Source organism: Leopardus geoffroyi, chromosome C1 (assembly GCF_018350155.1).
Source record: "Leopardus geoffroyi isolate Oge1 chromosome C1, O.geoffroyi_Oge1_pat1.0, whole genome shotgun sequence".
NCBI classification, from domain to species: Eukaryota; Metazoa; Chordata; class Mammalia; order Carnivora; family Felidae; genus Leopardus; species Leopardus geoffroyi.
In genome coordinates, this window is record NC_059328.1 from 108,756,651 (window position 1) to 108,771,202 (window position 14,552).

Here is a 14,552-nt window from a genome sequence, read left to right on the forward strand (position 1 = left end):
TTTCACATAACTAGAACAAACAATACTAAAATTTGTGTATGGAACCACTAAAGACCCCCAAACAGCCACAGCAATCTTGAGAAAGAAGAACAAAGCTGGAGGTATCACAATCCTAGATTTCAAGATATACTACACAAAGCTGTAACCAAAATGGTGATACTGGCACAAAAACAGACACATAGATCAATGGAACAGGATAAAGAGCCCAGAAATAAACCTACATTTATATGGCCAATTAATCTACAACAAAGGAGGCAAGAATATACAGTGGGAAAAAGACAGTCTTTTCAACAAATGGTGTTGGGAAAATTGGGCAGCTACGTGCAAAAGAATGAAATTGGACCACTTTCGTAAACTAGCCACAAAAATAAACTCAAAATGGATTAAAGACCTAAATGTGAGACCTGAAACCTTAAAACTCCTAAAAGAAAACAGGCAATAATCTCTTGGACATTAGCCTTAGCAGCATACTTATGGATCTCTTAGGCAAGGGAAACAAAAGCAAAAATAAACTATTAGGACTACATCAAACTAAAAAGCTTCTGCAAAGCAAAGGAAACAATCAACAAAACAAAAGACAACCAAACTACTGAACGAGAGGAGAGATCTGCAAATAAATCTGATAAGGAGTTACTATCCAAAATACACAAAGAACGCCAAAATAAAAGCACCCAACTGAACAGTGGGCAGACCTGAATAGACAGTTTCCCAAAGAAGAGATCAAATGGCTAACAGACACATGAAAAGATGCTCAACATCATTCACATCAGGGAAATGCAATCAAAACCACTTTGTGAAGTGAGATATCACTTCACACCAGTCAGAATGGCTACTAACAAAAAGACAAGAAACAGTAAGAGCTGGTGAGGAGGTGGAGCAAAGGGAACACTGGTACACCTTGGTGGGAATGTAAATTGGTGCTGCCAATACAGAAAACAGTATGGAGGTTCTTCAAAAAATTAAAAACAGAAATACCATGTGATCTAATAATTCCCCTACTAGGTATTTACCCAAAGAAAATGAAAACACTAGTTTGGAAAGATACATACACTCCTATTTTTATTGTAGCATTATATACAATACCAACATACGGAAGCAACCCAAGTACCCATAGACAGAACAGATAAAGATGTCATGTATATGTATGTACACATACACACACACACACACACAGTGGAATATTACTCAACTACAAAAAAAAGAATGAGATGTCGTTTCCAATAACACAAATGGACCTAGACAGCATTATGTTAAGTGAAGTTAGATGGAGAAAGGCAAATACCGTAAGATCCATGTGATTTCACTTATATGTGCAATCTAAAAAACAAAACTAAACAAAAACCAGAAACAGACTCATAAGTAGAGAACAAAGTGGTGGTTGCTGGGCTGGGCTGGGCAGGCAATGGTAATGGGTGAAAAGGTGAGGAGGATTCAGAAGTACTAACTTCCAGTTATAAAATAAGTCATGGAGAGGAATAAAAAGTACAGCTCAAAGAATACAGTCAGTAACATTGTAATAACACTGTACGATGAGAGATGATGAATACACTTATTGTGCTGTATAACACACAGACAGAACTGGATCACTATGTTGTACACCTGAAACTAACATAAAATTTAAAAAGAAAAGAAAAAAAAGGCTTTAATTCAAACCCACTTTTGACTTGGCACAGGGAGGAACCAAGCAGTTCTAGCCCTGACCGCAGTCAAGATGTGACACCACTATGGACCAGTCCATCCTCCACAAAGATCTGACCTCATTTCCAGACCTGATACATGTATGTGTGTGTGGGGTAGGAGCAGGGGGCATTTGGGGGAGAAGGAAAAAATCAAGGAGAAAGTTCTACTGACAGTATACTCAACACAGGAACAGAAAAGATATACCTGTTTTGTAGGAATACAAATGGGTACACGTCTAGGGCACAATCTAGCATTAAATGTCTGTCTTTACATCCCATAAGTCCACCAAAAAAAAGCATAGATTGGAACAGACTCAACTGTAAAAATGCTCATCACAGTGTTTATCACAGCAAAACAAAGTGGGGGGGGGGGGGGGGGAGGAATTATCAAGCACCAGGGCTATGGTAAAAAGATTTGACTTAAGACAGTAAGGGGGCACCTGGGTGGCTCAGTTGGTTAGGCGTCCACTTGGGCACTTGGGCTCAGGTCATGATCTCAGTTCATGAATTCAAGCCCCTGTCGGGCTCTGTGTTGACAGCTCAGAGCCTGGAGCCTGATTCAGATTCTGTGTCTCCCTCTCTCTCTTTGCCCCTCATGTTCTGTCTGTCTGTCTCTCAAGACAGAATCAACATTAAAAGAAATTTTTAAATAAAAAAAAAATTTTTTTTAAATAAACTTTAAAAAGTTGAAAAATTTTAATTACATTATTGGACTGTGGTTAGAAGTGTACATATATTTTGTTATTAATTTAAGAGAGAGGGGCGCATGGGTGGCTCAGTCGGTTAAGGGTCTGACTCTTGATTTTGGCTCAGATCGTAATCTCACTGTTTATTAGATAGAGCCCCACAACAGACTGTGCACTAACAGCGCAGAGCCTACTTGGGATTCTCTCTCCCTCTCTCTCTCTCTGATCCTCCCTGTTCACTCTCTCTCAAAATAAATAAATAAACTTAAAAAAAAAAAGTTTAAGAGAGAGAAAGAAAATGAATGACTCCCAGGAAGTACACCAGCTCTAAATGATGCTTTTCTCAAGTCACATGAAAGAAATCCCCCTTTGACAAGGACCAAGTCAGTCTTAGAAGTTCTTCTAACTGTCCTGTACTTTGTGTGCCTAGGTTCACTCCACAGAATGCCCTTCATGGCGTTCATTATGAAGATGCTGATAAAGATGATACTGTCCAAAAGGTCACCCAGTCCCAAGTAGTAGAGCAGGTACAAACCCAGACCTGACTGTGAGTCCTGACTCCTTTGTCCAAACCAGGCAACTCCCAAGCTCAACTACTTTGTTTTCACCCTGAAGAGTGAAAAGACCCTTCCAGGTTTCCCTAAATTATTCTGAAATTCGTTTTAACTGCGAGGTTAACTCTAAGTGGCAACAACGAATAGCCACTCTCCTCAGGTGCAGTGCTTCCATCAACATGACTGGTCACAAGCGTGCCCACCATGCACCATCATCTCACTGATCCTAATACAATAAACTAATTCAGAAAAAGAAGAAGCTATTTGAGGAAGTGAAAACACACAAGCAACAAATTCATGACCTGGATGAAAAATTGGAGAAAAGAGAGCCTCTAAAAAACTTATCACTACTCCTAACAAGTAAGTCCAAGACCATTTTGTCACTGTTCAAACTGCAAAAAGAGCTTGGAGTTTTGAACTGCATACAAGGTGGAAGCTGCCAACCTGAGCAAGCTTCCAGGAATACAGTATAAATCCAAAACAATGAAGACCCAGGCATACAGCCCTCCACAGAGAGGTTCTCTGATTCAGAATCACTCTTTTGGTCAACCACATGCACTGAAAGAAGGTGAAGTCCTTCATTCACAATCAATGAACGGTCAACCTACAATGCCTTTCCTTTCTTCTTCTAATGGAGGCCAGAGGCCTACTGTTGCAGAAATCCCTCCAGCTGGCCCCAGGTCTCTTAAGGTGGCTTTTGTAACACCTGCCTCATATGTATGCTTTGTTGAAGATGGTGAGATGACTCCAAAAAGCTACTATTGTGTATGCACCTGTGAGATTATGATTGAATGGTACATTTAAAATTTGTGCATTTGTAAGTTTCATGTGAAAATGAAACTAAAATAAAACTGCAAACAAATATGTATATATTTTTGAGAGAGAGAGCACAAGTGGGGGAATGGCAGAGAAAGAGGAAGAATCCCAAGCAGGATCTGCGCTATCAGTGCAGAGCCCAATGTGGGGCTCAAATTCACGAACTGTGAGATCATTACCTGAGCTGAAATCAAGAGTCAGATGCTTAACCAACTGAACCAGCCAGGTGGGTACCCCAGAGCTGCAAACAAATATTAACAACATGCATACTGGAGTAAATGGGGTCAAGTGTAATTGATGTCCACAACTTACTTTGAAACACGTCAAAAAGATGGACTGAAGGATAGACAGAGGGATACATATGTGATACAAGTAAAATGTAAATTTTAAATGTTGATTGTAGGGGCACCTGGCTGGCTTAGTCAGTGGAGCATGTGACACTTGATCTCAGGGTCTTGAGTTTGAGCCCTACATGAGGTACAGAGATTAAACAAATAAAACTTAAAACAGAAATAAAGTTGATTTTAAAAGATTTTATTGTGGAATCTTGGCAGTCCACAAGAGGTTCAATGTGAATTTGTTTTCAGTTTCTCTGTATATGGGAAAATTTTCACAATAAAATGTTGGAAAAATAGTCACCCACTATTTCTACTAATGACAGCAATGGTTTTTAATGTAGGTTATCTTACTGCATATTCTTGTAACTATGAGCTATGTCCTAACACTAACCAGAAAATTTTGTGTTTTTATATAGGCATCTTTTATCCAACACTCAAGACAAATCAGTTTCAAGGAATAAAACCCTGTCTCCCAGTCACGTTAAAAACTGAGTGTGTGCTAGGCTAGGCACCTTCTTTTCGCTGCTGTTGTTTTATACAGCACTAGACCCACCGTGTCACACAGGAGACCCTCAACAGGAAACTTAAAATACACACACACCCCATCACACGGCATCCAAAACTGACATGGCCTTCTAAAACAATTGTTAGACTTGTCAACCATTCACAATACAAAACCAAATACCTTCACTGCTCAGTCTTTTATTTATTTTTTTTTTTTTAATTTTTTTTTTCAACGTTTGTTTATTTTTGGGACAGAGAGAGACAGAGCATGAACGGGTGAGGGGCAGAGAGAGAGGGAGACACAGAATCGGAAACAGGCTCCAGGCTCTGAGCCATCAGCCCAGAGCCTGACGCGGGGCTCGAACTCACGGACCGCGAGATCGTGACCTGGCTGAAGTCGGACGCTTAACCGACTGCGCCACCCAGGCGCCCCTACTGCTCAGTCTTTTAAAAATATTAATAGCTTTCCAGATTCTCCTTTCCTAAAAAGACCATCCATAGCAATGCAACCCAGACAACAAAATGATTAGAGCACTTCTCCTTTCACTCTCATCAAACAAGTGAGTCACCAATGGCTGACTTCCTCTTAAGGAAACACTCATGTATAGGGCCACTGTTCTGAGACTGCAAATTGTGAGGTGCCAAAAACTTTTTGTAGAATAGATCATTTCTTCTAAAAGTACTATATACCACACAAGATTTTATATAGTAAGTTTCTGAGCATAAAAGATGTTTGTTTAGAAAATTCAGAACAATAGGGGTGCCTGGCTGGCTCAGTCAGAAAAGCATGTGACTTTTGATCTCAGGGTTGAGTTCAAGCCCCATGGTTTGTGTAGAGATTAAATAAATACTTAGAAAACAAATCTTTAAGAAATATTTAAGGGGCGCCTGGGTGGCTCAGTCGGTTGAGCGTCCGACTTCGGCTCAGGTCATGATCTCATAGTCTGTGAGTTCGAGCCCCGCATCAGGCTCCGTGCTGACAGCTCAGAGCCTGGAGCCTGTTTCGGATTCTGTGTCTCCCTCTTTCTCTGACCCTCCCCCATTCATGCTCTGTCTCTCTCTGTCTCAAAAATAAATAAACGTTAATAAAAAAAAAAATTTTTTTTTTTTAAATTTAAAAAGAAAATTCAGATCATAAAATGTATGTGAGGAGGAAAGACCTGCACCAAAACACAGCACCATGAAATTTCAAAACACTGGAGACAAAAAAAAAAATAAATTACAGAATACCAAAGAGAAACACAGGTTATATTACAGTCAATCAAGCATCAGCAAAGTATCAAAATTCTCAGCAGCAACAAAAGCTAGAAAACAATTAAGCAATATTTTCAAAATTCTGGGAGTAATTGCGAGCCCAGAATTCTATAAGCCAACTACTGAAGTGAGTGCAGAACAAAATGTCCTCAGGATATGAAAATTTCAAAACTGACTCTCCCAATCTCTACCAGAAGACTACTAAAGGGGATCCTCCACTAAAACCGAAGAGTAAACTAAGACACGGAATCAAGCAGAAGGAAAGGACACGAGCAACTCAAGATGATGGAGAAGAATAACCCCCAGGATAAGGCCTCAACTAGGATACCAGGTCCAGGGAGGTCAGAGCAGTTGAAGAAAATAACCACTCACCACAGGATGCTCAAGTGGTCACATACCAGGAGTGGGAAGGAGAATGAGGTTATCTGTAAACTATGTGCATGTTAAACCTTTAATTTAAACAAGACAGAAACAGATCCCATGACTCCACAACCTGGTAACACTGTAAGGCTTTTCTCTCCTGTGTGGCTGCCATAAATGAAGTTTATTTTTTAAACAAACCTGGGGTCTTACTTCACGGACATAATTCAAATCTTCCCCAATTTATCCTCCATCCAGCCCTGCAGGGCAAAGCAACCAAGGAAACTATTTCATCACTCCTAGCAACATTTTTTCCTCCCTTTAAAATGTGTGCTGGTGGGGTGCTTGGGTGGCTGGCTTAGTCAGTTAAGCATCTGACTCTTGTTCTGCTCAGGTCATGATCTTGCAGTTCGTGACACAGGGTTCCAGCCCTGTATCAGGCTCTGTGCTGGCAGTGCAGAGCTTGCTTGGGATTCTCACTCGCTCTCTCTTTCTGCTCCTCCCCCCTCATGTGCACACCTCTCTCTCAAAATTACATAAACGTTTTTTAGAAAGTAAAAAAAAATGTATGCTGGTGGGTGGGGAGATGGGTTATATGCATGATGGGTAATAAAGAGAACACTTGTTGGGTTGAGCACTGAGTATCGTATCTAAGTAATGAATCTCTAAATACTACACCTGAAACTAATATTACACTGTATGTTAACTTACTGAAATTTAAATAAAAACTTAGAAAATAAATAAATATCCCCCCAAAATATGTGCTAATGTAGTGTCTGAATCACTTCTTAAATAGAGTTTACTACAAAGAATTGAATGTGTTCTTGGTGACTTTACATGATAATGGTAAATATTAATTTCAGATACTCATGACTAAACGGGGAAGTGTGAATGTGCATCTTCAGGGCCACGGGAGCCTGACTGTGCATGCTGCTTGCCGGAATCCTCAAATAGCACAGCTGAGGGAACATGTGAATTCATTATACAAATGCCAATAATGAGAAAGAATGAAATCTTGTCATTTGCAACAACATGGATGGAACTGGAGGGTATTATGCTAAGTGAAACAAGTCAGTCAGAGAAAGACAAATATGTATTCTCACTCATATGTGGAATCTGAGAAACTTAACAGAAGACCATAGCGGAAGGGAATGGGGAAAAAAATAGTTTCAAACAGAGAAGGAGGGAGGCAAACCAAGTCTCTTAAATACAGAGAACAAACTGAGGGTTGAGCAGTGGGGGTGATGGGCAATGAGGAGGGCACTTGGGATGAGCACGGGGTGTTGTATGTAAGCAATGAATCATGGAAATCTACTCCCAAAGCCAAGAGCACACTGTATACACACTGTATGTTAGCTAACTTGAATAAATTATATTAAAAAGAAAAACATTATACAAATGCTAAAAATGAAATAAAATAACTTTCCCAGGAGTGATACAGTCTGGATTTGAGCCACATCTAGCTAACTCCACAGCCCAAACTCTTTCCAATGTATTCCTCTGATTCTAAGAAAGGACAGCCCACTCTGGCTGCATGGGTACTCAGCCTGTTACACTTGTCCATGAGGATGAAATGAATGATGCCTCCACCTACAGGTTCAAGTAATGGAATCTTTCAGCAAAAGATATGACATCTCATTACAAAGTTCTCTAAACCCTCATCATGTCACACTTAGAAGAACTAAGAAATAAGCAATATTAGGACTACTAACTCTCTGAAAGCCAATCTCCACAAACACACCACCTGTACTACGTTAGTTTTATCTACAAACGTGGTGTGAAGAGAACCAGAAGGCAGACTGAGAAAACAACAGAAATGGAGACAAACTTTAACTTTTTTATAAGGACAACTCTGGCTTGCTCATCAGGTGAAATGAAAGGCCCATGGAAAATGAAAATTTTTATTTTTATTTTTTACATTTATTTATTTTTGAGAGACAGAGCACAAGTGGGGGAGGGGCAGAGAGAAGGAGACACCGAATCTGAAGCAGGCTCCAGGCTCTGAGCTGTCAGCACAGAGCCCAAAATGGGGCTCGAACCCACAAACCGTGAGATCACGACCTGAGGCGAGGTCAGACGCCCAACCAAGTCACCCAGGCGCCTCAAAAAGGCAAATTTTTAAATTTACAGTATGAAAACACTGAGTAGATCCTAGAAAAAGATGGGAGCACAGCCATGGCCCAGACTCAGGTAAGGTGGCTGAAAGCACTGCAAGACACTGGAAGGACCTTCAAAGTGCCTTTTATTTTCTCATTTGCAAGTTTCATATATATCTTTATCCTGGTTTCTTCCCAGATTATTTTTTATTCTCAGCTTACTTTGTCATTCACAAATTTCATATACATCTTTATTCCCAGCTTTTCCTAAAAATCAGAGGGTCTGACAATACTGCGCCAGCAGTCTGGCAGGTGACAACTCTGGCATCTATCAGCAAATGCTCCTCTGAATGAGGCAGCCACCGTTCCCAACAATGCCATTACTCCCACCTGCCTAACCCAGCCTTGTGGTTACAACAACCTGAGAGCAGTCATGGCAAAGTAGCAAGAAAGGACTTATCTCCCACGGGAGAAGATGGAAGACACCCAGAGGCTCCCACGGGAGAAGATGGAGGACACCCAGAGGCACCCACGGGAGATGGAGGACACCCAGAGGCTCCCATGGGAGAAGATGGAGGATACCCAGAGGCACCCACGGGAGAAGATGGAAGACACCCAGAGGATCCCACGGGAGAAGATGGAGGACACCCAGAGGCTCCCACGGGAGAAGATGGAGGACACCCAGAGGCACCCACGGGAGATGGAGGACACCCAGAGGCTCCCATGGGAGAAGATGGAGGATACCCAGAGGCACCCACGGGAGAAGATGGAAGACACCCAGAGGATCCCACGGGAGAAGATGGAGGACACCCAGAGGATCCCACGGGAGAAGATGGAGGACACCCAGAGGCTCCCACGGGAGAAGATGGAGGACACCCAGAGGCTCCCATGGGAGAAGATGGAGGACACCCAGAGGCACCCACGGGAGAAGATGGAGGACACCCAGAGGCTCCCATGGAAGAAGATGGAGGACACCCAGAGGCACCCACGGGAGAAGATGGAAGACACCCAGAGGATCCCACGGGAGAAGATGGAGGACACCCAGAGGCTCCCATGGGAGAAGATGGAGGACACCCAGAGGCACCCACGGGAGAAGATGGAAGACACCCAGAGGATCCCACAGGAGAAGATGGAGGACACCCAGAGGATCCCACGGGAGAAGATGGAGGACACCCAGAGGATCCCACGGGAGAAGATGGAGGACACCCAGAGGCACCCACGGGAGAAGATGGAGGACACCCAGTAGCACCCAAGGAGAAAGCTGACCAGATCTACAAACACCAAGCTTCCTCTTGGGGAGCTATACACGCTGGGCAACGAGAACAGCTTTGCCAGCCTCAAACAAATCTGAAGGTTCTTTGGTAAAAGAATAAAAGAGTTGGAAGCTTTTAGTATGCTTTTACATTAACTTGTACTCCAAGAAAACATGAGAAGTGAGCTGCTCTAAAAAATTCTAGAATGTGACATTTTAGAGTGATCTGCAGCATGATCATACATGGTAACAAACAACTGATTCCTTTTTCTTTCTTTTTTTAAAACATTTTATTTTTAAGTAATCTCTACATTCAATGTGGGGCTCAAACTCGCATGCTCCACTGACTGAGCCAGCCATGTGCCCCACAAACAACTAATTCTTATGCATGAACTTCAATCCATTTTTACCACCATATGCAAAAACTAAACCAAAATGGGCCACAGACTTAAATGTAAAACCTAAAACTATGAAACTTCTAGAAGAAAACAGAACATCTTTGTGATCTGGGTTAGGCAAACATTTCTTAGAAATGATACCAAACATATGACCCATAAATTAACAAAATGATAACCTGAAAGTGATTAAATTTATTTATTTATTTATTTATTTATTTAATGTTTACTTATTTTTGAGACAGAGAGCGAGCATGAACGGGGGAGGGTCAGAGAGAGAGGGAGACACAGAATCTGAAGCAGGCTCCAGGCTCTGAGCTGTCAGCACAGAGTCCGACGCGGGGCTCAAACTCACAGACTGTGAGATCATGACCTGAGCCGAAGTCGGACGCTTAACCAACTGAACCACCCAGGCGCCCCGAAAGTGATTAAATTTAAAAGCTCTTGTTCTTGGGGTGCCTGACTGGCTCAGCTGTGGAACATGTGACTCTTGATCTCAAGGTTCTGAGTTCAAGTCCCACATTGGGTGTGGAGATTATGTAAAAATAAAATCTTTAAAGAAAAACATAAATTAATAAAAACTCTTGCTCTTTTAAAGACAATGTTAAGAGAATGAAAAAGCTACAGACCAGAAGAAAATATTTGCAAATCATGTATCTGAAGAACTCTCAAACTCAACACGAAAACAAACTCAAAACTGATATACAGTGAAAGATGTACACACTCAACCAAAGACATTACAAATGGCAAATAACAAAAAAAAAGGTCAAAATTATTAGTCATTAGGTAAGTTCAAATTAAAACTGGAATGATATACATTACCACACACCCACTAGAATGGCTAAAATTAAAAAGAATGGCTACACCAAGTATTGGGAAGAACTGGACCTCTCACACACTGCTGATGGGGAACATAAAATGCTACAACCATTTTGGAAGACAGTCTGGCAATTTTTTACAAAGTTAAATATACACCTGCTTTAAGAACCAGCCACTCCCCTCTGTATTTACTCAAGAGAAACGAAAGCATATATCCATACAGACTTGTACACAAATCTTCATAGCAGTTTCATTGATAACAGCCCCAAACTGCAAATAATCCATACGTTCACCAACTGGGGAATGGGTAAGCAAACTGTGTTATTTTCATACAAGGGAACCTCACAATAAAAAGGAATGAATTACTGATAAAGACTACATGGAGGCGCCTAGTGGCTCAGTCGGTTAAGTGTCCAACTTCGGCTCAGGTCATGATCTCATGGTTCGTGGGTTTGAGCCCTGCATTGGGCACTGTGCTGACAGCACAGAGCCTGGAGCCTGCTTTGGATTCTGTGACTCCCTCTCTCTCTGCCCCTCCCCTGATCAAGTTCTGTCCCTCTCAAAAATAAAATAAAAACTAAAAAATTTTAAAAATTAAAAAAAGACTACAATACGGATGTTAATTACAGAAGAAGCCAGTCTTCCCCCCGCCCTGAAAAAGTACATTCCATATCATTCATTTACACAAATTTTAAAATACAATAGGGGCGCCTGGGTGGCTCAGTCGGTTAAGCGTCCAACTTCAGCTCAGGTCATGATCTCGCGGTTCGTGAGTTCAAGCCCCACGTCAGGCTCTGTGCTGATGGCTCAGAGCCTGGAGCCTGTTTCAGACTCTGTGTCTCCCTCTCTCTCTGACCCTCCCCCACTCATGCTCTGTCTCTGTCTCAAAAATAAATAAACGTTAAAAAAAATTAAAAAAAAAAATACAATCTATAGTGAGAGAAAACAGACCAGTGATCTCCTGGATGAGTGGTGCCATTTAGCTGTTAGAGAATTCAATGAGTAATAATATAATACTACTGATCCCAGGAAAGGGATTTCTTTTACAGACCCCAAAAGATAGGCAACAAGGTAGCAGGTACTCTCTGCCAGGTAGGAGAAAAAGGGTAATTAAAAGCTCCCAAAAACACAAAGCAAAAACTATTTTGGAAAAAACAAGTCAATGTGGCAAAAAACTAGTCTCATCTGGGAAACCTTCATCTGGGAACATTACTCTGGCGTACGCAGGCAGGGAACATGAACCACAGGAGAAAGCTTGGGAGAAGACCAAGCCACAGAGTTCGACAGCCTATGAGCTACAAGCTGAACAGATACAGTTAGAGTAGGGACAGGAAAGGAGAAAGGGCGGGCATCTGGGTGGATCAGTTGTTAGGTATCCAAATCCTGGTTTCAGCTCAGGTGGTGATCTCACAGTTGGCGGCAGTCTGAGCTGGCAGCTCAGACCCTACTTGGGATTCTCTGTCTCTCTCTTTCTCTCTCTCTGCCCCTTCCTTGCTCATGTGCTCTCTCTCTCTCAAAATAAATAAATAAAACATTTTTTTTAAAGAAAGGAAAAAGGGATAAAAGAGTCACAGAAGGAAGAATTTTATGATTGGCAAAATAAGGAGAATTCAAGGTAAGGACACTACAGCTATCTGCTTTTCTATCAAAGTGAACGTGTGCGGCTAGGTGTTCTGAAATGAAAAAAGGGAAGCACCCCAGCAGACTCATAAGGCCAAGCCTTCAGGTCACTGTGGGCTACTGCTGCAGCAGAATCACGAAGTCCGATCTGGGTGAACAGGGCCTGCAACAAGCCCACAGCAGAGCGCAAGCTCACAGAGGAAAAGCCCCACTCTCTTTACAAGGCTACGACCCAAACCATGTAAACTTTCAACTCTATCAATGATTTCTAAAATCTAAAAATATTCTCATGCAGAGGAAGTAAGACAGCATGGGGAATATAATCAATGGTATTGTAATAGGGTTGTCTGGTGACAGATGGTAGCTATACTTTGAGCACAGCATAACTTATAGATTTATGGAATCTAATGGAACATTGTTAACTATACTTCAAAGAAAAGAAGTAAAACTATAACCAAAGTGCTAAAATATGGGAGAAATCGGTTATCTCTAAAAATGTTAGCAACATGGAATTCCACCTATTAACCAGACAAAATAATCTTTAGTTTCTAGTAATCAACACTATTTCATAAATATGTATCCTGGCTCTAGTTACCTGCAACTTACAACCTATGATTAGAATGAAGATCTACGTTGTGGAAGAACATGAGAAACACAGTGTCCAGAGACCTCTACATGCAGTAAGAATAAAGCTTTTATTGTACTCAACAACAAGGCTAATCTTACGAACCAAGAAATCAACTCAACCCCAAATCCTAATTCTATAACCTCTCTTCTCAACACCCACCCACTTTACACTCTCCCCGGCCATGCAAAGCACTTCTACCACCCAGCACATACAGGCTGCATACCTGTTTGGAAGGTAGGATTTGCTCCAGGGTACATGTTGGGGGAATAGGCAGGAGCTGCGGCCGCATAGCCCATGGGGAAACCAGCTGGAGAAAAACAGAACAATGTAATGTCACCACTTAAAAGAGTAACACAATTTTACAACCATGGCTCCTAGACCCAGTCATTTTTATCTTCTCCACAGACTGACTTAAGGGTATGTATGCTAAGCAGTTTGTCACTAGGTGTCTCCTTTCCTCAGAATTAGGATGGGTCATAATCAAGTCTTTCAAACTTATCAGTTTTATTCTAGGTTCTCATCATATAATTTATTACTTAGCAAGAGTAATGAGAATGCTGAGAGATCGTGTCGTGAAGGGGCTGTAACTGGTACCACTGACACATGGAAATAGGAAAAATCCAATTTCACAACCCACTTGCAAGCAACCTAATTACAAATAATTACAAATGATGAATCTTTAATAACACTAAACCACAACCACTACTAACTCATGTGAATACAACAAAAACATCAAATAAAACAGTGTTACGGCCAAAATCCTAGTCACCAGGCGTCCACCAGCAGTGAGTAGGGCCTCAGTTACTTGCTCCTGGCCTCTTCACAGCCTAGGGAGCCCTGTAAGGCCCATGCCCAGGCATTCCCCTGACCCAGCTGGCTCACAGTCCAGAACACTCCATTCATGTGACAGCTGGAGCATCAGAAAGCTTTCCTTATATTCAGGGCACAGAACCAATAAAGATGACCCAGATTCACTAGTCTTTACTATTGTCTGTCACAAACTAGTTAAGAAAAGCTGTTACCTTCTCTATTCCTCTTGCCCTCACCTGTAAATAAAGTTGAAATGGAACAGCAGACTTCAAAAGACTCTGTGTTGAAGAGACTCAGAGAAAGTGTCTCCTAGGGATATTTAAGGCACTGTAGTTCTAAGAGTAACTAAAGTGAAAAACCACAAGGGTAGGAAGGTAACAAAGGAGAAAACAGAGTACAATTCCAGAAGGAAAATCTTTGTGGGTCTGGCTGTCACCTGTAAAGGTGTGGATAAAGTGCCTTACAGAAACCCCTGCATTCTCCAGCACAGCTTGGATGCCCTTGGTCTGCTGCATCTCCTGCTCCAGCAGTGGTCCTGTTGGCTCTACGGGGCTCCTCGCAAGGCAGGGGCTCCAGACCTACCACTCCCAAGGGATCCCTACTTGCAAGTGCCCATTTCTCATCTCATATACAATCGTCTGCTTCAGAGTCGCTTTCCTTTCTCAAAATTGATCTTCCTCTACCTCAGCAGAAGCTATTTTGAGTTTCCTTCATAGATCACACTTTCCCATTTGCCCAATT

The 14,552-nt window shown here is 41.8% G+C and overlaps 1 protein-coding gene across 3 annotated transcripts in view; it reads right to left on the minus strand.

The window, feature by feature from the left end:
- FAM168B (family with sequence similarity 168 member B) overlaps positions 1–14,552 on the minus strand; it is a 34,194-nt gene that overhangs the window by 4,469 nt on the left and 15,173 nt on the right. For all 3 annotated transcript variants that reach the window (XM_045479337.1, XM_045479335.1, XM_045479336.1), the window contains exon 3: positions 13,225–13,308. In XM_045479337.1, the coding sequence (XP_045335293.1) occupies positions 13,225–13,308 (84 nt within the window). The remainder of the gene's footprint in view (positions 1–13,224; positions 13,309–14,552) is intronic.